The sequence below is a fragment of the Coptis chinensis genome, chromosome 1 (assembly GCF_015680905.1).
Source record: "Coptis chinensis isolate HL-2020 chromosome 1, ASM1568090v1, whole genome shotgun sequence".
Lineage (NCBI taxonomy): Eukaryota > Viridiplantae > Streptophyta > Magnoliopsida > Ranunculales > Ranunculaceae > Coptis > Coptis chinensis.
Window position 1 is genome coordinate 13,886,162 of NC_141456.1, and position 24,381 is coordinate 13,910,542.

Consider the following 24,381-nt stretch of genomic DNA (forward strand, 5'->3'; position numbering starts at 1 on the left):
TGTGATGTTGAGCAAAATGCTCTTATACCATGAAAATAAAATGAATAACAAAAAATTTACAATGACTCAAAAATGAAAAACTTTATTAAATGAATCCTTCTCTATTATACTTCTTTTCTGTTTATACTGTACACAATACAGCTACAGAGTTTGTTACACCTAACTAATGCTTAGCTGTCACATTCTGTTATAACTAACTGTGTTGTTGTCTGTGCTTGAACTCTTACTCTCATTAGGAAGATGTGCTTCCCAAACCTTAAAAAATATAGTTGTAGCAATTTACTGCCTTGGTCATAGGTATGGTTAATCACCGAAACATAGCAAGTAGATACCGTGCAAGAAATCAAAGTCCACAATCCAGTACACCATACACCGCCGTTTCTGAAATACGTGAATGGCTAAAGCGCGTTTGATAGCCTCGTTGGATGAAACTTCAGCATTAGCTGACAAATATCAAGTACCTACATTATCTTCCCTAATAATCACAAACTTGGTAAGCTGTCTTAGAGATACAGAGTAACCCACTCGCTTTAGGCAGTGTTTTACAATGTTAACATGATGCATACTTAAAAAAAATTATTAACAAGCAATTCAGTGACATGCTGCAAACCTGCTTAAAATCCATCAGAAGGCATACACATGTATATTATAACATCTGAAACCGATGTCCCGAGATCAAAAATGTAGTATGGGTATTATCCGCAACATTCCTCACTAAACTTAGTTTCAGAAGTAAATCACGTTCAGTGTGTATAACATGCAGAGTCATTTAATTACAAGCTACAACAAGGGTAAACCTATCAAAAACAAAACTTGGCAGCTAATTGCTACTCCAGATGCACGTAAAATAGGTACACCTGATAATTTATTCTTTTCTGCAATGCTTCCTTTATCAAGAGTTCAAGACCATCCTCTCCCCCATTGAGTAACATGTGCTCATTTCAGCACAAATGAAACCACTGACAACTTAACTCTATTTCTCCTATCTTTCGGATGCTTACTCCAGACTAGATTCTGAAATCAGTAGCCCAGTACTTGCTACCTCATCTATCAAGTCCAAAAGGATTTTCCAAAATAATTTATATGAATTTCCAATAGGTTCTAGTGTCGTTGGGGCTGTCCAATGAGCATCAAGAAAGAGTTGGGCGTCCAAGAGAAGCTGGCTTGTCACCTTATGAAATGTGCACAAGAATCTCATCAAAGTATAATGTAAATGAAGATCAAGGGCTGAACGGCAAACGCAATCACTTCGATCAGTATATCAGCTTTTCAAAATTGGCTAACAATTCCAAAAGGATATCAAAGCATTATCCCAGAAGGTGTCATCACGTTTCTCCGTCAACTTTCTCAGCCAAATGCCAAAAGGATCTTGTTAGGACTATTGAGGCATACTCATTACAACAAACCTGTACACAAAATGATGCATCAATTAGAAACTCAGAATGCTCCTCTCATTGTTTACCAAGTCCTAATCAGTACAATTTGATATAATCAGGGTTATCAAAAACGAAAATAGGATACAACCATAGTTACAAAATTAGTGTAATGGAAAATTAGAAATAAAGAATGAAGAGATACAACTATGACAAAGAAGAAAATTAAATTTCAAAATTAGATGCAAGAAAGAGAGATATATTGGGATAGAAGAAAGTTCTTTCTTTTCATTGATATATTTATATAAAACGACCAAAAAAAAAGGTAACACATCATCACAGAGATCAGAGAATTAGATTATCTCGTTTTTGTTTTCTTTCTTAAGAAAAAAAAAATCATACGAAAAAACATTAAATGGTTGACTTGAGACCCCCAAGGAGTGCCTTTATGTCTGGTATAATAATTTTTGGCTACCAGTAAAAAGAGAGCTAATTGATAGTCAATCAATAAAGGTATAAAGTGCGTCTACACCTCAGCATTGAACTAAGAAACACCCTAAAGCAAGATTATATATGTTATGTCTCCAGTCTATAGAGGATACACATTTTGATCCGTAAAATATGTCTAGAAGATCTTGCATTCTAAGGATATTGAAATGTCAGTATTTGAAATTGGATTTCTTGCCTCCCTGAAGTGGTCTAACAATGGTGTACTGACAATAGGGTTCACATGGCTTAGTAAAACAATGCATACACAATATACAAATAACATGGGTAATCAACAATTTACTGCTAGAAGACATTTTTTCCATGGAAAAGCATAATAAACAGGCAAAGCTGTTTTCATTGCTCAATAGCCACAACCATTTCTCATTACTCTTTCAAATGTAGTTCTCATGTACATGACCTTTTACATCACCTACATTTCATTGGTAAATAATAATAATTATATTATTAAAATCGAGAAACACACGATGTAGAATAATACGACAAAGAAGCTTTGGCAGATATACAGGGTGACTCCCTTCCCAGACTCATCCGCCATATATTTCCATATCTAAAACCATTAAACTCACATGGCCAAATACTGCCCAAGGCTAAATCCAATGGTGCGCCATCCCACCAAATATGATGGAAATTCTAACCCAATGGTCAGTCAAAACCAGTGTGGTCAAGGCGCAAAGAGGTGCGGAGAGGCGCACTTTAGTGCCTTGCCTTGACCAAGGCGCGGGAGGTAACATAAGGCGCGTGCCTTTTGTGCCTTTTTGCGATTTTGTGTTATCTGAGCATAATTGCAAATTTTGTCAACTTTTACAGTTTTTTTGTTTTTTTTTACAATTTTTGCTATACATGACACATTTATACTAGATCCAATTGTTGTATGGGACAAGAAATTGTACAAATTTAGTAAGTTTCATTTTGAAATATATTCTAAGCTTAATTTTGACTAATTTTTGTGAAGTTGTATGGATTGAGAGAAGACACAAAGATGGATTAAATGAACTTTTGTAGGATTCTAAAATTTGAATCACGTGTTCTATTTGATAAAGAATTCATTTGGCTCAATTCAATTGGTTCATTATTTTAGTTTATTGAAATTGAGCTAGATTGTATTGAGAGATACAAATTTTATTTTGCTCTTTACTTATTGCTTAAGATTTTTCTTTTAAATGACTACAATGGTTTCATGTTTACAATCACATAAAATTAATTTTAAAGTTTGGCTAAGCAAATCAGTGATAATTCATGTCATATTTAATATTTATTTTATTTTTTATTTGATATATCTTTTTTTTATTACTACGCGCCTCACTTTAATTAGGCGGCGCGCACACCAAGACCTTGGCCTAAGGCACAAAGAGGGTGTTACGCCTTAGGTGCGCTTTAACGTCCTGACTACACTGGTCAAAACACTAACCTGCCAACGCTATCAGTATAATTTTACCTATTTATACTGCCAGTTTTAATGAGACAGTGTATGGTCCGCATGCCAGCATGAGCGGCAGGTAAAAGAAATCTACCTACACGCCTCACTAAGTGGCGGCTAAAATTTTGGTTCAACATTTCCACCCGCCACTCACAATAGTGGCTAGAACAATGTGTCCCTACCAAGTTGACCAAATTGATTTTAAATAATTTAGTTTATTCAATTACATTTGTATCCACTCTTTTTCATTTTGTACTATTTTATTATGTTTCGGTGAAAAGAGAGAGAAAGGGGCAAAATGGGGAGGGGATGTTAAAATTGTTTGGTACAAGCCTATATACCCCACCAATTTTCTTTCCTTTTGGTCATACACCTATTGTAATGGCGGCTACAAATATTCCTGGATTTATGGGCTTTGACCACACGCCACTAGGATTGGTGGGTAGATGAAAAACTATTGGACCCAAAAACAATATCCCGCTAACTCTATTCATTGTCTTATTGTGCTATGGTGGGATGGCGCACCAAACCATTGGATTTAGCCTAAATGCAACTTCAGTAGGACAGTAAAGGTTTATGCAAGTCAATGCTTATAGGGTCAATATCATTATCGATGGCAAGCACTTTGCAACAATATATTTTAGTTATAATATATAAAGTTAAACTATGTACTCAATAAACTACTACTTTCAGCAAACCATAATAACTCATAACAAAATAATATCATTGATCACACAACAGTAGATTATTTCCATGACAATGTAAATGTTTGAAAGACTCCAGGTAAGTTCTAACAATAACAAAATCTTCTCAAAAAAGAAAAAAACTCAGAAAAATCATATTGGCTTAATCAAAACCCCAAGTGAAGCCAAACTAGTGAAAAGATCACACTAAATCACAGACAAAATACCTCTGCACAAACGAAGATGCCCGCTCTCCAACTTCATGAATCACTGATGACAACCATATCCAATGAGCTCCTTGCTATTGATGGCCATAGTGCCTTTGACACACCTACAATGTAGATGCAGAAGTGTAAGATTCACAAGTGCTGTTAAAACAGTAACTAAAAACTGAAAAAGGAAATGAATATATTCAACCAAAAAATTGCCTAAGCAGGAAAATTACTTTTAAAAAAAGGTGCTTCAAAACCATAAAAGTAGTAGAATGCAAGAAAATGAAAAGAAGGGAACACCTAAGACAGTAAGCTAAAGAAATACACTGAAGCAAACATTAAAAACAATGAATTCACTAATGTACGTAATTAATATCTGCGATACTGACACCACTTTTTTCATTCAAATTACATGCACACTTGCACAGAGAATAAAAGATACAATAAATATACAATGAAGACCTTGTACTTAACACTTTACTAAATATACGTTACAATATCTTCATAAATATTTGGAACCCAGAGAAAGTTTGAGTATAAGATTTTTCATCCCTTTCCTTTAGAAAAAAAAAAGGCTAACCATAGTAAAGCAATGGTAATTATTCGTAGCATTTGGATATAACTACCTCAAGCAGGTAATTATTTGTAGCATTTTAAAACTATACTTCCAACATTTTCAACTATACCAAAGGGACACTGCAAGCAAATTGATTAAGAGAAGACCTCCTCTTGGCACATCTTAACATGTGCAAATGTTTTTCTTTGTGATTTGCATATAGCAGAGAGCATGAACTCCTTTATGCAATGACTTCCAAGTCATGAAGGAAAAAAAACCTGAAAATACTTCAACAAATTCATCTTTAATAATATTGATTACTCTAGAACTATAACAGATTGAATGGCCTTTCCTTCCATGAATATAGTAGTAAATGTGTAAGAGCGACCATTCTAGATTAAAAAAAGTGCAAGTCTGTTGAGATTTTTTCTGTTTTCACTTCTTGATATATGTATAACTAAAAAGAAGCCTTTCTAGTGGTCAAGTTTAATTAGTGAATTAGTTCAATCAAATTCCAATGTCAGTACAATAGTGGATGCATAATGCATTAACTCCCAAATAACACTGAACTACATGAAACACCTTGAACAAATTGGATTCAAGATTCGCGTCGACAACAAATCGCATCTCGCCAAGTAACATATTATAGGTGTATGCATAACATAGAAAAAAAATTGACTAACACATGACGACAAGTACTAACAAACAGAGCAATGCTTCATTTTGTTGGGCATGGTCAACAAAAAAGGAGATGTGGTCTGTCACTTAAAAACTACCTGAGCTGGTGCTGGACCTGTGAGGGAGATGAGGTCTGTTAATCTTTAACTAAACATTTACACATTATTTCGTTGGTGATTAGGGAGATGTTTAGTTAATCTACTCTTTCATTTTCTCAATTTATAAAAAAATTAACCACACCTGAACAATATGTCGATAGAGTCAAGCATACTGTGAGAATTTTCATCTAAATCGAGTTGAGTTTCAGACTGGATAAAGGTCTATATTAGGGCAGAAGGATAAAATAGAGGAGAGAGAGATTGCATAAGGTAGAACTAAGGAGAGAGAGTGAGTGATGGCGTTGGCTTCAGTGAAAGAATGAAGAAGTTGCTTGGAGAATACAAAGAGATCAGAATGAAGAAGTTGCTTGGAGAAGGCGGAGTGACAAAGAGGATGTTCTAATTTTTGTGCGAAAGTTTTTCTTTCTTTTCTCTCTCTAATATTCTAATCTCACGAACACTGTGTTCGAGGCAAAAAAATCCATCCCAGCCACCACTCGGACCACTGCAGGATGGAATCCCAGCCGTTGAGTGTAAAACAGCCCTGTTTTGTTATATTGATAGGCTGTTTTTTTCATGAGATCAATATCCTCATGATGCGGATCACTTTCGTCAAAAATAGCCATCAGTTTCCTCGATAAAATTTGCTAAAAGCTGTGTATGTGTGTGTGTGAACCATGAGGTACATTGATGCATCAAACAAGTACGTGTTTTTTTTTTTTTGGTAAAGAAAGTAAGAAACTTACTAACCTATCCATCACAAGATGAAAAGTTGTGTCTTAGTTTAACAATGCTACAAGGAACTTGAATATAGAAATTCAACAATACATATATGATCCTGAAATTACCTGATTACCATGTGAGAGGATTCTTAGACAGGTGACTGTTGCTGACTGTATACAGATCATCAACCAAATCACTTGTCGATGCTTATTGTCACCTACATGAGTTGTTCTGTATGCTTAGTTAAGTCAAAACCCATCCGATGCATTTCCCCCACCCACCTCATAGCCTCATTTCTCCTCCCGTGCTTGCACAAACTCTGTACGACAATGTTGTAAGTATAAGAATCGGGTTGATACCCTTTTTTGCGCATCTTATTAAACAACTCAACGAAGCTGTCCAATCTATTTGTCATGCTTAGTCTCCTCAACAATGTATTGTATGTGAAGTTGTTAAGTGGGAAGCATTGTTCGATTACTTCATCCAAGTCCTCAAGTTGTTCATTCACCTCATAGACACCAGAAAATAAACCAATTAGCTCTCCAAGAGTAAAATCACCTGATGGAAATGCTTCTGTAGTCACATTTCCTGATTGAACCCAAGCCTGATAAAGTTCTCGACTTCTAACTGAATGCAACAAGAGTGTATTACCAATAAATGAAGAAACCTTACGTCCAGTTTTCAACAAGTCATCAACAACTTCTACCACCATATCATAATTCTCAACTGTGCAAAATGATCGCACAAGCTCCTCATAGCTCTCCAAACTTGGAAGCAATCCTTTCTCTCTCAAATCCCTCAGCACCTCCAATGCAAGATCTGGCCTGTTGGCTTTGCTGAGACCTACTACCATAGTATTGTTGAGTTTCCTCCCAGGATTACCTTTTTTGCTTTTTTTGCATAAATCATTGTAAAAGTTTAGAGCATCAGCAATGCGTTCACCCTTCAGGTAACTCTGCATCATAAAAATTTTGGTGTCGCTATTGTGCTCAATACCATTTCTAGCCATCATTTCAAATACTTCCCTAGCCAGATCGGGTCTCTTAGCATGACCAGCTCCATCAATGAAGAAGTTGAAAAGCTTACATGCAGGCTCCTGACGTGACAACTGCATCTCTAGCAATTTAAAGAAGCAATTTTCTGGGTTAACCATGGTACAAATGCAACAAATAACAGCTCTATACATTTTCCTGGTCGGCCTGTGACCATTTTCTTGCATTTCAATCAGAAGTCTAGAGGACATATCCCTGCGATTTGCCCTGTTAAAACCGTGTATCAAGTCCAAGTAAGTATACCGATAACTAACTTTGTCATGTCTTTTAAGTTGCCCATGAATGCAGTACCCATCTTCCACCCTCCTGGCCTTGCAGAGAGCTGAGATAAATTTGACACATACAGCCTCACTTTGCATAATATTTAATTCTAGGGACATAAGGACTAGCTCCTTCATCTTATCCAACTTCCCCTCCCTGCAGAGAGCATCTGCAAGAATACAAGTAGTCCTCTTGCCAGGAAAATAACCTTGCTTAATTGAATCCAGTAACACCCGATATGCCTCGTCAACACTCCCATCTCCACAAAGCGTGTTAATAAGATAGTTATAAGCCAAGCTTATTCAGAGATAACCGAAGTCTGACCTTGAATGATACAAGTCAAGCAGCGGCGTCCACCATTCCAGCCTTGCAAAAGAAACACATGGCAGCATTCATAGTGACCTTATCCGGAGAAATTCTCCCTCCATCATCTCCACCAACAAGTCACAGACATCATCAAGCCTGTTTTCTCTCAAAAGCCGGCAAACCAAAACATTATATCGAATACCAGGGAACATACCCTTCCATTAACTTCTTACTTTGCAAGAAATCCATTGCTCCATCAAGTTTCCCAGCTTGAACAAGATTTCTAATCCAGATACCATCGTATTCCCAAGTGAAAACTTCCTTAAGCCCCAAAAGTCTTCCATCAATCGATGTGCCTCCTTAAACTTATTCTTCTTACAGTGTGCATCAACAAGAATACCCACCATATGATCATTTATCACATCGCCTTTACTCTGCAACCTCAAGAAATAAAAAGACCGCCTCGCTCAACTTATTTTGCTTACAGTAATTCTTTACTCGTATACACGAAGTAACCTCGTTCTCCAAACCCCTCAACTTGATTTGCTTCAATACAACTTCAACAACATCAAAACAACTTTGCTCCACTAAAGCATTAAGAAACACATGATACGCAAACGGGCCCAAATCAAAACCTTGAAACCGCATTGCACCAAACAATTTCAATGCAATACCAGGTTTACCAGCAACAGCATAACCAGCAACAAGAGTGTCATAAAACCTGACTCTATGTGACATTTTCTGCATTCTATAACTCTCTAAAAAATCCAACATCACCGACATCAACTTCTGTTTAGACAAAATCTTAAAAATGGCATGAAATGTAGCGCGAGTATGATAAAACCCAGGCTGTCTACCAGCCCAATCAAAAAACTTCAAACATGACAAAACATCCTTACCAGATTTCAACACTCTCAACACAAACATCTCATTTAATCTCAATCCTAATTGACTCAGCTCCAATTCAGATGTTCTAGCAGAAACTGGTAAATCATCATCATCCTCTTTAGTAGTAGTAGCAGTAGCAGCTAAGATCTCAAATATTCTATTAAGTAAAGCATCTTCTCTAGTTCTAAACCAATCTTTAAATGATGAAGCTAATTGTTTTGAATCATACTCATCAAAATTTGGTGTAGGTAAAAATGGTTGCACAGCAGCAGCAGATGAAGTATAACAACTAGAAGATAAAAAAGATGAAAATTTTATAATAAAACATTTATGCAATATTGGCCTGGATGCTATACTTGTCGAAAACAGCATTGTTTTTTGATAAAAATTGTATTTTTAATTACAGAAAGATAAGTGAAATAGCCTGGGAATGAAGGCTGTTAGAGTATTGGGGTTTTTCAAGTGTGGCGTTTTAAGGTTGGGGCTGAAACCTCCATGGTTGCATAGTGACGATGTTACGTGATTCCAATATATTTCGAAAATTTTCAACTTGCGACATATACATGAATACCGTACGGAAATCCCGAAATCTTGAAATATGATCATTTGATATTTGATGAAGAAAATTGTGAAACAACGTGTGGGGACACGTGTTGTTGTCAATCCAGATTTCCAGTGGAAAGAAAACTTTAAACTTAATAAATTGTAAAGTTGACATGTGTGAATTTGAGTATTCATATGGTTTGTCGCAAAAATGTGACATTTAGATTCGAACATAAATTACCTTCAGATAAATATCCAACATAAATGAAATTAAGATTCCAGGGGAAACAATTTATACACTGACTTCCTATATAAATAAAGGCTATTCTTAAATACACTCTCCATTTCTAAGAGGGCACTCTCCAACCCGGAATTTGTTATTACATTTGTGTCCCAACTTAAAACCCATGTTTTCTAAGAGGGCACTCTCCATCAAAAATAGTGGTAACCTCCTATTGCCCTTAACTAACTAATTTGCACTGTGCAACTATATACACTATCAAAATACACTCTCTTTCTCCAATTATCTACATCCAATTCATTCAATTTTCCTTGACTCAACTCAACTCAATTTTTCTTGACTCAACTCAACTCAATTTCCCTCTACTTCTCTACTCTCAATACCTCTATATTTTAACTCTAAAATGAAGTATGTATCATTATCCAACTCTCAAATGAAGCGATTTATCGTGACTACAAATACCCACATCTCAATCTCGAATAAATTGAAGACTATATGATGTTAGAAGAATCAATTGAACATGAAAAATAAATAAATTGGAGATTAATATAATTGAAATTGCCTAATGGAATTGAAACTAAATGAATTATGATAGTTTGAATCTTAGATTTCAAAATAAATTTTGTGTAATCTTGATGTATGTGCTATTTTGATGAACGGTAACACATTGTCGTAAAATATTATAAACCACGGTAACGGGTTCTTTGAAACATAACCATAAATTATGATTAATGGGTTACCATTTACTAAGTAAAGATACAACAAATAGACACCAAAAATTCATAAACCATTCGGTATCTTGTTGTTGTGTTGTCAAATTTTAATATTTAAATATTTCATCTTCTATTTGATAATAATTTGATTAATAATTAGCATATTTTAACTTATTTGTAGTTGTTTTAGGTGATAACTTAGTAGAAAACATTTATGTTATAATTTTTATTTTTCAATTGGTAGCAATTGTACATGTCTCTAGGGTTTGAATAAATATAGTTCTAACTAAACTTTGAATCTAACATCTAAATTTTTACCAACAAATTAAAATTGAATTATATAATATAATTTAAACCCATTCTCCAATCTATAATAAAACGTTTAGATTATAATTTTTTATTTTGGAAAAGGTTTGAATTAGTACAGTTCTAACTACACTTTAAAACTTTACCTACATATTAAAATTGGATTAGACGATATAATTATTTAAATTAACCCGTTATGTTATCCAATCTATAATAAAACGTTTGGGTTGTAATTTTTTATTTTAGAATTAGAAGCAACTTTACTTATGTTTAGGATTTAAGGTTTGAAACAGTACAATTCTAACTAGGGGTGGCAATTGGTCGTACGGGTTGGGTCGGATTCGTGTTGTGTCATATCTGGGTCACATGTTAGGAGAGCAAACCCAAATCACCCAATTATTAATCGTGTCGAGTTTGTTAAACCCAAACTCAAACCGCCTATATAATGGGTTACCCAACAGGTGACCCGCTAAGCCAACGGGTCAATTTCAAATCATTTTCGGATCGGATTCACAGACAATCTATATGCAAAATATTTAGTATTTTACGATTTTATTTATCAAAAAAATATATCAAAAAAAAAAAAATTCTCAAGAATAATTCATAATTCAATTACATATCAATGAAAATTGAATAACGAAACATGTATTTATCGAATGAATCAATATGACAGCTAATCCTTCTCATTTTAGTCGTTTATTTTAAGTTGTTGGGATAGTGAGATTTTAAAAAATAATTCACTTGTCTTAAAACAAGGTTATACATATCACGGGTTGATGACCTGACCCATTAGACCGAAAACTAATCGGGTCTCCCTTAACGGTAACTTCGGGTTAACATATGTGACCCCCAACCCATTTATTTGACGGGTTAGGCGGGTCAACCCTTAAATGACCGAAAGCCTTTTTCCTAATCCAAACCCGCTAATTTAGGTGGTCGGATTATTGTCGGGTCGGGTTAGTAGGTCGTGTACAAAACTGTCACCCCTAGTTCTAACTAGACTTTATTTGAATCGATTTAACATCTAAATTTTTACCAACAAATTAAAGTTTGATTAAATGATATAATTTAAACCTATTTTCCATTCCATAATAAAATATTTTGGTTATTATTTATGATTTCAGAATTGATATGTAGCAACTGTACATATGTTTGTGGTTTAGCCAATACAGTTCTAACAATAATATAACTATATTTCGAAAAAAAAAATCAATACAGTTCTAACTATATTTTGAATCTAGTATCTAACATCTAATACATTTGGAAGTTAATATTCATTATTTAATCTAACACCTATTTTATTATTATTTTTTCAATTTGTAATAGTGTCAAAATTTGAGATTCCTCGATATTCCCAATTTAGAGTTTAGGGTTTAGGGTTTAAGGTTAGGCATCTCGATATTTTAATATTTCAATTATTTTGATATCTCAACATCTGAAATTGAGTTTTCATTTCGACCAATTATTTCAATATTTCAAAACAATTTTGATATTTCGACCAATTATTCAATAATTCAATACTATTTCAATATTTTGCCCAATTGTTTTTATGAAATTTCGAAATCAATTTATTCTCTTTTTAAGTTGATTTGAATTTCCCTCTCAAAATCAAACTCAAAACTCATTTTCAACTTTTTTGCTTCCCCCTCAAATTCAAACTGAAATTCAAACCCAAATTTTAGCCTTTTTTTTTTCTCTTTCTTTCCCCACCCTCAAATCTACTTCTCTTTAAACACTTCTTCTCCATTCCTAATATAGAAACTTACAAAAATTTAAAACTATAGGAGAAAAACTCACCCAATCCACACACACTTACAAGGATTTTCTTCTCCACTTCAATTATTTTCTTTAAGTTGGGTATATGTCTAACTATTTCCTTTTTGTTGAATTTAAGTCTAATTTAAGCACATTGAAAGCTTACATTGGAATTGGAAGTGGAAGTTGATAACATATGTCATGGGTTTGGGACAAAAGTTGTTGTGAAAGGGAAGGAAAAAAAAGGAATTGTAGAATGTAGAATGTTGTAATCTTCCCAATCTTATGTTAATTTAGGTAAACGGTTACTACTTTATAAATACAATTTTGATGGCTTGAACACCAAAAGTTTGAGTAATTTTCAAAGAACTAGATACCATTTATTAAATTAGTAATTGGATACCGAAATTGAGTTTTCATTTGGGTAACTAGTTACCACTTTTACAAATACAATTTTCAAAGAATGAACACCAACATTTTGAGCAAGTTTCAGCAACTATATACCATTTATCAAATTAGGATACCGAAATTAAGTTTTACAAATACAATTTTCAGCCACTAAACACCAAAATTTTGAGCAATTTTCAGCAACTATATACCATTTATCAATATTTCAATTTAGGGTTTAAGGTTTAGGGTTTAGGGTTAGACATCTCGATATTTCAATATTTCACCCAATTATTTTAACATAAATTTAATATTTCACCCAATTATTTCAATAAAAATTCAATATTTTGTCATATTGTTCTTAACTAATATACACTTTCAAAATGCACAACCTTAAAATACAACTACACACCATCAAAATACAAACCCTAAATACAACTACACTTTTCTCTTTCTCCAATAATCTACATCCATACTCTTAACTCAACTCAACTTTCCTCTACTTCTCAACTCTTAATATCTTCATCTCTTACCTCATCTCAAATGGAAGAGCCATCATTACCCAACTCTCATATGGATGATTCATCACAATATAACAACCCATATCTCAATGTTGAAGAAGGGCATAACAACAATGTAATTTTTTAAAATTTGTTTTTTGTTTTTGTCACGGTATCTTAGTACCGAAGTTTATAATTTGAATGTTGGCGGGAAATTTGTATGCAATTAAAAAAAAGGTAGGTGTAGGTGGGGCATTGAAGAAAGGCATTCAACAAACTCACGGTAACGAGATACCGTTTGTCAAAACCATTTTTGGTATCGCGTTGCTATATATTGTAGCATTATTCGGTATCGCGTTGCTATGTAACCGGTTACCGTTTTACAAATATAATTTTCAGCAACTGAACATCAAAAGTTTGAGCAATTTTCAGCAACTAGATACCATTTATCAAATTAGCAACTCGATACCGAAATTGAGTTTTAATTTCGGTAACTGGTTACCACTTCACTATTACAAGTTTCAGCAAATGAACACCAAAATTTTGAGCAATTTTTTCAAATTAGGGATGCCGAAATTGCGTTTTAGTAACTGGTTACCGTTTTACAAATACAATTTTCAGCAACTGAACACCAAAATTTTGAGAAATTTTCAGAATCTAGATACCATTTATCAAATTAGCAATTGGATACCGAAATTGAGTTTTAATTTCAGTAACTGGTTACCACTTTACTATTACAATTTTCAGCAATTGAACACCAAAATTTTGAGCAATTTTCTCAAATTAGGGAGACCGAAATTGTGTTTTAGTAACTGGTTACCGTTTTACAAATACAATTTTCAGCAACTGAACACCAAAATTTTGAGCAATTTTCAGCATCTAGATACCATTTATCAAATTAGCAATTGGATACCGAAATTGAGTTTTAATTTCGTGGCGGTTACCACTTTACTATTACAAATTTTATTTGGGGATACCGAAATTGAGTTTTAGTAACCGGTTACCGTTTAACAAATACAATTTTCAATAAGAGCTTTTGTGAGCTTAAGGGCTCTTTGGTGCCTTTTTTATTTACATGTAGTTTTCTTTCTCGATGTGAGGTTCTCACATCACATCCTCTTCATGTGTTGTGGATGGACTAAATTTCCTACAAGCATGCAAGACCAACAAACTTTTTTTTTTCGGTAATCAATCAGTCGTTCATCATTAAAGTGAAAATATCGGAACAATAGCAAACACTGGACCATACAAGGATGGAACTCCCCATTAAAAGAAGTTGACTAGTTTACATTCAAACGCAAAAGCTTTATAAGAAAAGTCTTATACTTGGTACTCTATCAGAGCATGTTGCAAGTCCAATTCTTCCTCATAAGCTTTGAGTTGTTCGAAAGTACCACTTCTTTGTTCACCGCAATATTTCCAAAAATGCTACTACTATCTGCTCCTAAGCATTGTGCTTCAAAATGGCTTTGTACTCAAATCTTTCTGTACACAGCTTCAAGATGGTTCCTTAATGTCCTTTGCAAACCGCAGCTGCTTGTTCCCTTCCTGGGTCCCTATCATAGACACCACCAAAGATAATTTTAGACCAACAAACATTAACATGTAACACCAACTTCACTTTTCTTTTCTTCTGTAGGTAACTTTAGGTAACTTGAATTTAGTTGATCAAAGAATAGTACAACATGCGGTTCACAGACTGGAAACGAGACCCAAATGCTAATTGCTCCAGTAGAAAAATACTAGGGAAATCAAGACAATCCACAAATAGCACTAAAATAGCAATTCTATAAAATAGCACTAAAAATTAGCAGCATGGTAAAAAACAATTCATATGACTTCAAAAGTGAGAACCACATTTCCACACATTGAGATTAACATAAGCATTCTTATGCAAAATCGTAATTTAGCAGGACCAAATACAAAATTTAGCTCACACTATTAGTGGACTAAAAAGAAATGTACATACCTTGACAGAGTTCCCTTTTCCTCGGCAAATAACTTCCCTGAAACGAAATGAAACAAGTGAGCGATCAAACACCCAAAAAGAAAGAATTGCAAAAAAAAAACAAAGTACTCTTGTTTCAGTACTTCTTACAACAGGTTAAAATAATTTCACTGGTGAAGGTAATGGTGGTAATGGTAATGGTAATGGCAGTGGTAGTGGTGTTGGCGATGGTAGTGGCAGTGATTGAACTGGTATGATTGCATGAAGTTCGATCTTTTGCAACCCATACAAAGAGTTGCAGGGTTACAATCTTCTGAGTTTAGTTAAAGAGAGGTTGTGATGATATCATCTACGCCGATCCGGGTTAGGTACTGAAATGTTAATCGCACTCAAGGAAGTTGTTACGCATTAGTCTTAAGAACCTTGTTTCTTTGTTCATATATATACTCTTTTACTTTACCAAACTTGTGGTCTAATAGCACTCAAGGAAGTTAAGGGGCTATTTGTTTTTTTGGGTTAAGTTATAAGAGGGTCTTATAAGACCATGTGTTATAAGAGGGTCTTATAAGATGGTCTTATAAAGTGGTTTGTTTTTCATTTTAAGTTCCTCTTACAAGTACTTGTAAAAATAGAAAAAACAAATACATGACATCTTATAGATGGTTATTTGACAAATATAACCCTACTTTACATCACATTTAACTTGAATAGATTAATTTGAAACAAGCGTATAGTTTGATTTTCGATTTCAAATCAATTTTGATAATTAAAATATCGATTTTAGGAAACTACCTTAATTGGCGGTGGTGGTAGTGGTCTTAATAGCATGGTGGTGGTGGTAGTGGAGATGATGATATTGTTCTTAATAGTACGGTGGTGGTTATAGTGGTAGTAGTAGAAGTGGTGGATGTCTTAATAACACGATGGCGGTGGTAGTGATAGTCTTAATAGTACGGTGGTAGTGGTGGTGGTGGTGGTGGTGGTGGAGGTGATGATATTGGTCTTAATAGCACGGTGGTAGTGATGGTGGTGGTAGTAGTAGAAGTGGTGGTGGTTTTAATAGCACGGTGGTGGTGGTGGTAATAGTAGTAGTAGAAGCGGTGGATGTCTTAATAATACGGTGGCGGTGGTGGTGATAGTCTTAATAGTACGGTGATAGTGGTGGTGTTGGTAGTAGTGGAGGTGATGATATTGATTTTAATAGCACGGTGGTAGTGGTGGTTTTAATAGCACTGGTGGTGGTGGTAGTAGTAGTAGTAGTAGAAGCGGTGGATGTCTTAATAGCACAGTGGCGGTGGTGGTGATAGTCTTAATAGTACGATAGTAGTGGTGGTGGTGGTGGTAGTGGAAGTGATGATATTGTTCTTAATTGCACGGTGGTAGTGATGGTGGTGGTAGTAGTAGTAGAAGTGGTGGTGGTTTTAATTGCACGGTGGTGGTGGTGGTGATAGCTTAATAGTACAGTGGTAGTGGTGGTGGAGGTAATGATGGTGGTGGTGGTGGTGGTGGTGATGGTGGTAGTAGTGGTGGTGGTGGTGATAGCCGGTGGTGGCTAGGGAAATAGAGTTATTTGGAGAAGAAGAGAGAAATGAGGCTAGAAGTATATGGACGGGGGTGTTTGAGTCATTTTTCAATTTATAAGACTTATAGAATTGAAGTAGATCCAATTTTGGTGCTTATAGAATTTGAGCCTCTTATAAGACATTTCTAGTAGAATGCCTCTTATAAGAGGCAAAAAACAAACCAAAAAAATGTCCAAAATCACTGGGCCACATCTTATAAGAGGTTATAAGACCTTGAGGTCTTATAAGAGGCAAAAACAAATGGCCCCTAAAACTATCTCCAAGTACCAAAGAACGATATACTCATATACTTGAAGTAACTCGAACTTCACAATAAGTAATAACTACCTACAAACAACTCATATCCAGACAAAGGTTTTTTATTTTATTATTTAAAAAGGGTTATTTCTTAGGATGGGCAAGTAGTAGACTAAAATTGAATGAATTGAATAAGGGTGCAAAGATTCGCTAACACTTGCTCAAAGAAACTTAAAGAACACAAAATGGGATTTATCGAGAAAAGAACTCAAGCGGACGTAACACAACAAATTTGAATAATTGAACCGACAACAACAACAACAACAACAACACTTAAACACTTATTACCACTTAATTAGCAACTTTTAAACCTAATAAGAAAAAAAATCAATGACAACAACAACAACACATGCATGAAGGCATAAAACGAAGTCGTTTATTACGTCTTTACACAAACATAATCCAAACAACCAAAATGTAATATATACTTCTACTTTAAATAATAGTGATCATCACTCATCAACACAACACAAATGACAACAAAACTTCCAATAATATTCATAACTAAAAAATAAGTCTTTTTCATTAACAAATCAACACCAGCAACTTAAAATTTCAACTACACTGATTCAATTGTCTTCAACATGTTAAATTAAAGTATTCTAACGTGATTCTAAACTAACCATACACTTAAAACTTCAAATTAAATAGAAAATTTCCAATACCCACTTGTCTAAATACGAATCAAAATATAGAATCAACATCAGATCTACAAAAAACACATTTTTTTAACAATTCAATAAGTTAAATTTCATTTCGAAAATCATATACGCTATATCTATGATTTTGGTACAACATAGTAAGACAACAACTCTACCATTGTATCCAATGACTAGCAATTGAATTTTTGTAATGATTAAATTCAAACAACGAAAAATCTCACAAGGAAACAACATTCAATTATAAAGTAAAACTCACCTGAAATGTGGAAGGAGATCTACGATCGTTTGCGAGGATTCACTTTTTTTTTTTTTTTTTTTTTTCGTTGCTATAGATGAGTTACACACTGTTGGTAACCGAAAAGAAGTCACCCAGTTACAAGGAGCGTGCCCCTCTAATTTTCTATTGAACCCGATGTATTTTCTTTTAACCAGAACCGGTTCCGGGTCGGAGAGTGCCCTCTTAGGAACCCTAAATAAATGGAGATCTTAAAAGTAGTGGCAATGTCCCTTTGAATACCTCTCATTTAAATTAAGAGATAAATTTTGAGTTAGTTGTTCTTGGTCCTTTATTGGGTACTCATCAAATTGGATTTGGCAACCTCCAAAAAAAATATATATATATTACAAATTTGTCGTATTACAAGTTTGCCATCAAAGTTCAGGCCCAACAACCATTTCAACTGGTCTCCCCATAACGAATCTCTCGGGTCGTTTGAGTGTACACTTAAACGACCTCACCGCGTAGTTTAAGTGTACACTCAAGTGGTCTGTGCGTGTCGTTTGAGACAAAATTTTTGATTTTTTGTTAAACTACATGGCGGGGTCGTTAGGGGACTCTCTTGGGCGACATGGCGGGGTTCATTAGGGGACTCTCTTGGGCGACATGGCGAGGTCGTTTGGGGACTCTCTTGGGCGACATGGCTAGGTCGTTTAGACTTAAAAAATTCGGTTTGTTTGTCACGATGTTCATTTTAAAAATCAACTTCCACTTAATCAACCCAAACTCGAACTCAAACTCGAAAACGACTTCATCAAGCTTGGGCAAACTCGAACTCAAGTTTAATCAACCCAATCTTCCACCTAAACTCCAAAAAAATATCAAGTTTGAAATCATCAAATTTAATCAACCTAATCAAGTTTAATCAACCCAACTAAGTTTGAGTATATACTCAAACGGGACACGACTTGAATTGGGTGAAGTTGCCAACTTTAACTCCCATTGTTGATTTACAACTCAACGCTCGAAGTATGAACACGATAGAAAACTCGAAGTTTTTTTTTTTTTTTTTTGTTTGGGGTGCAATCTTGCCAGAGAGATGATACCATCTACAAAAGGTTTGAAAAAAAAGGATAGCCGGTACGCGTTGAGGTGGGGGGGAAGTGTATTAGGCTGAGTCCAATGGTTTGAACCTCTAAAACACTAAACCACAATAGCACAGTATATGCGGTTAGTGGGATAGCGTTGTTTCACCCAATGGTTTTTCTTTTGTAGCCGCCACTCACACTGGCGTGTAGGAGATAATTTTTTTTTTTTTTTTGTAACTGCTGGAGAGAGAAAAAAAAAATTGTAACCGCCGTTCACACTGACGTGTGGCTTGGAGAGAGAAAAAACAATTTTTGTAACCACCATTTACACTGGCGTGTAGAGAATTTTTTTTTTGTAACCGCCATTCACAATGGCGTGTGGCTTGGAGAGAGAATTTTTTTTTTAACCGCCATTCACAATGGCGTGTGGCTTGGAGAGAGAAAAAACAAACTTTTGTAACCGCCATTCATTAATCGGGCGTGTGGCTCTTTTGTTCTGTTGGCCGCCACTCGTTTTGGCATGCAGAGCATACGCTATATCGTTAAAATTCACTGTATACATAGCGAAACTTATACCGATAGAGTTAGCGGGTTAGTGATTTCACGTACCATTGGATCACAATTTACGTGATATTTAGTGTTTTGTCGCACCATTGGACTTAGCCTTAGACTATTGTTGTTGTACTTATTTGTCGGATTTGGGCCGGAGGCTTGATGAGTGACCGATTAAATCACCTATTTCGTCCGATGAGCTTAAAATCTGCCCGGTTGCATTGATCGTAATATACAGTTCAATGTAGGGATATTTTCGTAAAATACCAAATTATGTGCCCCGTTTGGCTATTAAATAATAATACCCAAAAGTTAAAAAAAAAAAAAGAGTTGGTATCAAATTTGAAAGCAAATTCTCCTTCCACGATCCTTCAATTTGATAAAATCCCATCTCAATTTCTTCAAAAATTACTTCTTTACCTCATTTAATCAAACCCCAAGAGCTTTGATTTGAAAAAAAACTAGTCATGAGTGAAGTTTTTGAAGGTTATGAACGCCAATACTGTGAGCTTTCAGCTAATTTATCCAAAAAATGCACTTCTGCTTCTCTTCTTGATGGAGGTACACCCTGATCTTCATCCCCTTTTATCCAATTTTCATTCCAACCAAACTTTATGATGAATTATTCATTACTTTTTAATTGGATATTTATAATGAGGAAATTATTGATTTTTGGTCAGCTCCAATTGTTGTAGATTTAATTAACATGTTCAATTGTGGACTAATCCTTAAACATGTTTTACTTACCCACCCTAATCATGTATATTAGCATACTTGAATATGCAGTAAACATGTTTTTTGTTAATTGCTCCAAGTTGCAGTATTTGTAGTATAAATAATATTAATGTGGAGATATTACATCTGGAACGGTCTGCTTTGTTATGATGATATTCAGAGGAAAGTTTTCGCTTCAGCCACTTGACACTAACTTTATAGTAACATTTCCCTCGTATCTCTTTCATTGGAATCAGAATAGAGAAAAGGGTGTTTTGTGTTATTTTGTGAGGCTTGATTTGGTTGTAGAATATGTAGTGCACACAATGGTAGCAAAAGTTTAGCTACTGTAGTCAAATGTATAGACGAAGGCTTTTTGTTGACAGTTAAAAAGCTTCAATCTATCTATCGGCCATAATTTCTTATGAAACTGTTGATGGAATGCTCCTTGAGGTTCGGCACTCTAAAACTTATACCTTGGCTCTCTCTATTTTTTTCCGATGGGTTTGACACCATCATTTCACTACCTGGACTGTTTGCTTTATTTTAGCTTTAGTCACCTTACACTTTTTGTTCCTACCCAATGAAGCCTGTCATGAATGTAGTTGAAGTTAAAATGAGACAGCGTTTGTAGGACCTGCTTATAGTAGGAACTTACTGCCAGCTCTGACACTTGGTTATGACTTATGAGCAAAGAGAATAGCAAAGTGGTGTCAACCTAATTTTGTTGGGAGGTCGTATGCACTCACCAATGTACTGGCAGAGTTGGAAAAGAGAACACTTAGAGCTGGTACCTAGTGTTAATTATCTCAATTCTCAAGTATATCAAGTAGTATTACAGGGAACGTATCTGCACCTTCTCAGTTTATGTCCATATCAGTGTCACTGTACTTAGTAGTTAAAGATTGTGTCGGTGCTAGACGCAATTGGAAGGAATCCTCATGATTTTTTTGTAATCCTTTTGTATTTTTTGGTTCTCCGTAGCTTCATAAAGGTCAAAAAGTCTGTACGTTGGTGTTATGTTATTTAATCACACTAGGTAATCCCAATAAAAGTGCCCTTTTCTGCTTGGACATAATCTTAATTCTTAGTAGATGGTCTTTGGAAATTGGGAAACTTCCATTTCAGAAGTAGGAGTTTGGGATTAGAAAAGAAAACCAACATTTTCTTGCACTTATTTATCTGATGAACTTCACTGTATATTTCATGTTGATGTCTGCTGTATGTTATTATGATTTTCTTTGTAATTAGAAATTCACCAAGTAAAAACAGAACTGCTTATAGTTGTCTGGGAACTCTTTTTGTTCTTATTTTATAAGCTGCTGACTTTTAACGTTCCCTTTGACTTTTTTGCAGAGCAAAAGAAGCAAAAGATTACTGAAATAAAAACTGGAATAGAAGATGCTGAGGCATTGGTACAGTAGAAACATTTTTTGTTTGTTCCTTTTGTTGTTTGTTCTTTTTTGGGGGTGAGAGGGGGGAAAGGAAAGCATTTCTAGTTCTCTCTTCTGCAAATGCTGACTTATCATGTTCTTCTCTTGTGTATCTCCAGATCCGAAAAATGGACCTTGAGGCAAGGAGTTTGCAGCCAAGCGTAAAAGCCATGCTTCTTGCAAAGTTAAGGGAGTACAAGTCTGATCTTAACAATTTGAAAACTGAAGTTAAAAAAGTCACCTCAGCGAGTCAGGGTTCAAGAGAAGAGTTGTTGGAGTCTGGACTGGCAGATACAAAAATGGTATGTGACTGGTCTCAGGACTAATTTTCTGTTCCTTCCTATGGCTAATCCTGTTGATGTTTGATGATACAATGCTATATGAAGAGTATGTGAATTTGGTATTCCTTGACAGGCCCCAGCGGCCTGCTTAGAACCAAACCGTCTTTCTTAGGTTCATTCTGGGATTCATTCTGGGTCCATGTGTCAGCTTAAGGTCGAGGTTTAAATTTTGGATTGGTACTCTTATGACCTGAAACTAGATAGATATATCTGTAGTGCGGTTAACTCTAATCGACCTGCAACGGAGCTTTCAGGTTAGGATTAAAAGATATAGACATTGAGTTGGGTGGGTGACTTATCTCGGTCTGGTACTCTGGTTTTTTTGGTGTTTGATTCAGGTCAATATCCACACATCAGTAGGACACTTATACTTCATTTTATCAACTCCTTGCTGTGTGCTCATAGAGTTATATATTTCTTTTAAATTGATCAGTGATTTCAGGTAAGCACCTATAACACTCGTGCTTATTCCTCTGGAAGTACTTCATCATTGTTTAAAGTTTTCTTGGGCAGTCAGTTTTTTTTTGCCCTAATGGAATGTGAAAGGGTTCGTTGGTTTTAGAAGGATTTACTACTAAGTTTATAAATTGAGACAGATGCCATAAATATTTTTATTATTTGATATCTGGATTCAGTGCTTGTACGTTGAAGTAACATCACTTGAATTTAAACTTTATATACTGTGGAAGTAGTTTGGTTCTCGCAAGTTATTTGAGTTTGCAACATACGATCAATTCTTCGTTCTGCTTTGTGTTAGCTGTTTCCTTTGCACTCAATGCAAATAGGAAGCGCAGGAAAAAGGGCACGAGGAGTCTGAATTACTTGAGCAGATTGAAGAATAACCGCTCCAAAAAATGATAGTAATGCTGTCATAGACTGTTGGAATTATTATAAACTTCTATGTGTTTCCATGTTGGTGATCCTTTTCAGTATATCTCATTCAGGTGTCTGCTGATCAAAAAGGAAGATTATTAATGTCAACAGAGAGATTAAATCAGTCCAGTGATAGAATCAAGGAGAGTAGAAGAACAATGCTGGAGACAGAAGAGCTTGGGGTCTCAATCTTACAAGATTTGCATAACCAGCGCCAGTCTCTCCTTCATGCTGGCAACACGGTATGCCCTTCCGTTATATTCTTTTGGGTGTCTATTAATCGAAGCACACATTTGCTTGTCTAATGTTCTTGGTGTTTTCCAAAACAATCCCATGTTTTCCAAGCTTGAGAGAGAGAGAGAGATTCTGTCCGAAGCTCACAACTTAGTGAAAATCAAGTGTTACCCTCGTTGTGATTTAGTTACAAGTCACCAACTTTGTCACCCTTGCATTGGGCAAGGGCTTTTTGGTATTCAAAGGTGAAAACTCTCAATTTCCCCACATAGTGACTTGTATTGGGAATGCTCTAAGTTGTAAGAGTTCATTCACCATTCAAGTTTATTTTGACATTCATCTTGAAAGGCTTAAAAAAATGTACAAGGGGTCTTCTTTATTGTAATGTTATACGATTTGTAGAACGTGTTGCAGTAAGGCTCCTAGAAAAAAGATACGTAGAAGGGGAAAAGGGTACCACTGTGAAACGGAGTCCATTTCGCCTCCTGGACGGAATCAACTCAGTCCCGCCACACCTCTTTATGTGTCAAAATTCGCAATTCTGAAACCCAACTGACTGGTTTAGCAATTAATGTTTTGTTATATGTTTTTAATTTGTAATTGTGCTCATGATATTTTCTTCTGTTGCAGCTTCATGGGGTGGATGACTACATCGGGAAAAGTAAGAAAGTCTTGACTGCCATGTCCAGAAGAATGACCCGGAACAAATGGATAGCTGGTTCTATAATTGCATCACTAGCCGTTGCTATCATCTTAATCCTATACTTCAAGCTCCTTCATTAGTCACACCCATGTATTTTACATTCTATCAAGTGAAATTGTGTGATTGTTGTGAACGTATATGATATCTATGTGTCATTTCAATGTATGTTTGTATTCACGAGTTTGATCAGAAGTTTAATGTGGATCGATCAGAAGTTTAATTACGTGAACTTTTGCCATCCATTTGTACAAAATTTATTTAAGGACGACTGCGAAGAAGAAATTCCGACGTGCTAGTTCTCCACACGTTTGCGTGAACCCTTTTAATAATATAAATGTTATTTTATTATGGCAGATACTTCACAGTTCACACCGTTCCTAGGAAGACAAAGTCACAGATATTATGTTATGACGGCCGGCGAAACAGGCCAAGAAGTAGCTTTCATGTTTGTGGCTAATTGTCTAACTGACTTTTAAGAGAAACCCGAATTCAATAAAAATCCTGCACCTTATTATTGTTGGAATCTTCATGTGT

The 24,381-nt window shown here is 35.2% G+C and overlaps 2 protein-coding genes across 2 annotated transcripts; one reads left to right on the top strand and one right to left on the bottom strand.

Annotated features, from left to right (window-relative positions):
• Positions 1 to 620: 620 nt before the first annotated feature.
• Positions 621 to 8,328, bottom strand: LOC147522326 (pentatricopeptide repeat-containing protein At1g71210, mitochondrial-like). Its single transcript, XM_086592741.1, has 3 exons — positions 6,376 to 8,328; positions 4,211 to 4,314; positions 621 to 1,406 (listed from the first exon to the last, which is right to left on the bottom strand). The coding sequence occupies exon 1, from the start codon at positions 7,698 to 7,700 to the stop codon at positions 6,468 to 6,470; it is 1,233 nt and encodes a 410-aa protein (XP_086448867.1). The 5' UTR covers positions 7,701 to 8,328; the 3' UTR covers positions 621 to 1,406; positions 4,211 to 4,314; positions 6,376 to 6,467.
• An 11,451-nt stretch (positions 8,329 to 19,779) lies between these two features.
• LOC147522327 (vesicle transport v-SNARE 11-like) lies at positions 19,780 to 24,085 on the top strand. The gene is made up of 5 exons (XM_086592750.1): positions 19,780 to 20,110; positions 21,620 to 21,678; positions 21,816 to 21,998; positions 22,982 to 23,152; positions 23,775 to 24,085. Exons 1-5 carry the CDS (start codon positions 20,017 to 20,019, stop codon positions 23,925 to 23,927), a joined length of 660 nt encoding a protein of 219 aa, XP_086448876.1. The 5' UTR covers positions 19,780 to 20,016; the 3' UTR covers positions 23,928 to 24,085.
• The last annotated feature ends 296 nt before the right edge of the window (positions 24,086 to 24,381 follow it).

Coding starts and splice junctions, on each gene's coding strand:
- LOC147522326 (XM_086592741.1), bottom strand. CDS start 7,700: ATGAAGGAGCTAGTCCTTATGTCCCTAGAATTAAATATTATGCAAAGT.
- LOC147522327 (XM_086592750.1), top strand. CDS start 20,017: ATGAGTGAAGTTTTTGAAGGTTATGAACGCCAATACTGTGAGCTTTCA. Junction 21,679..21,815: donor TAGAAGATGCTGAGGCATTG/GTACAGTAGAAA, acceptor GTGTATCTCCAG/ATCCGAAAAATGGACCTTGA. Junction 23,153..23,774: donor TCCTTCATGCTGGCAACACG/GTATGCCCTTCC, acceptor CTTCTGTTGCAG/CTTCATGGGGTGGATGACTA.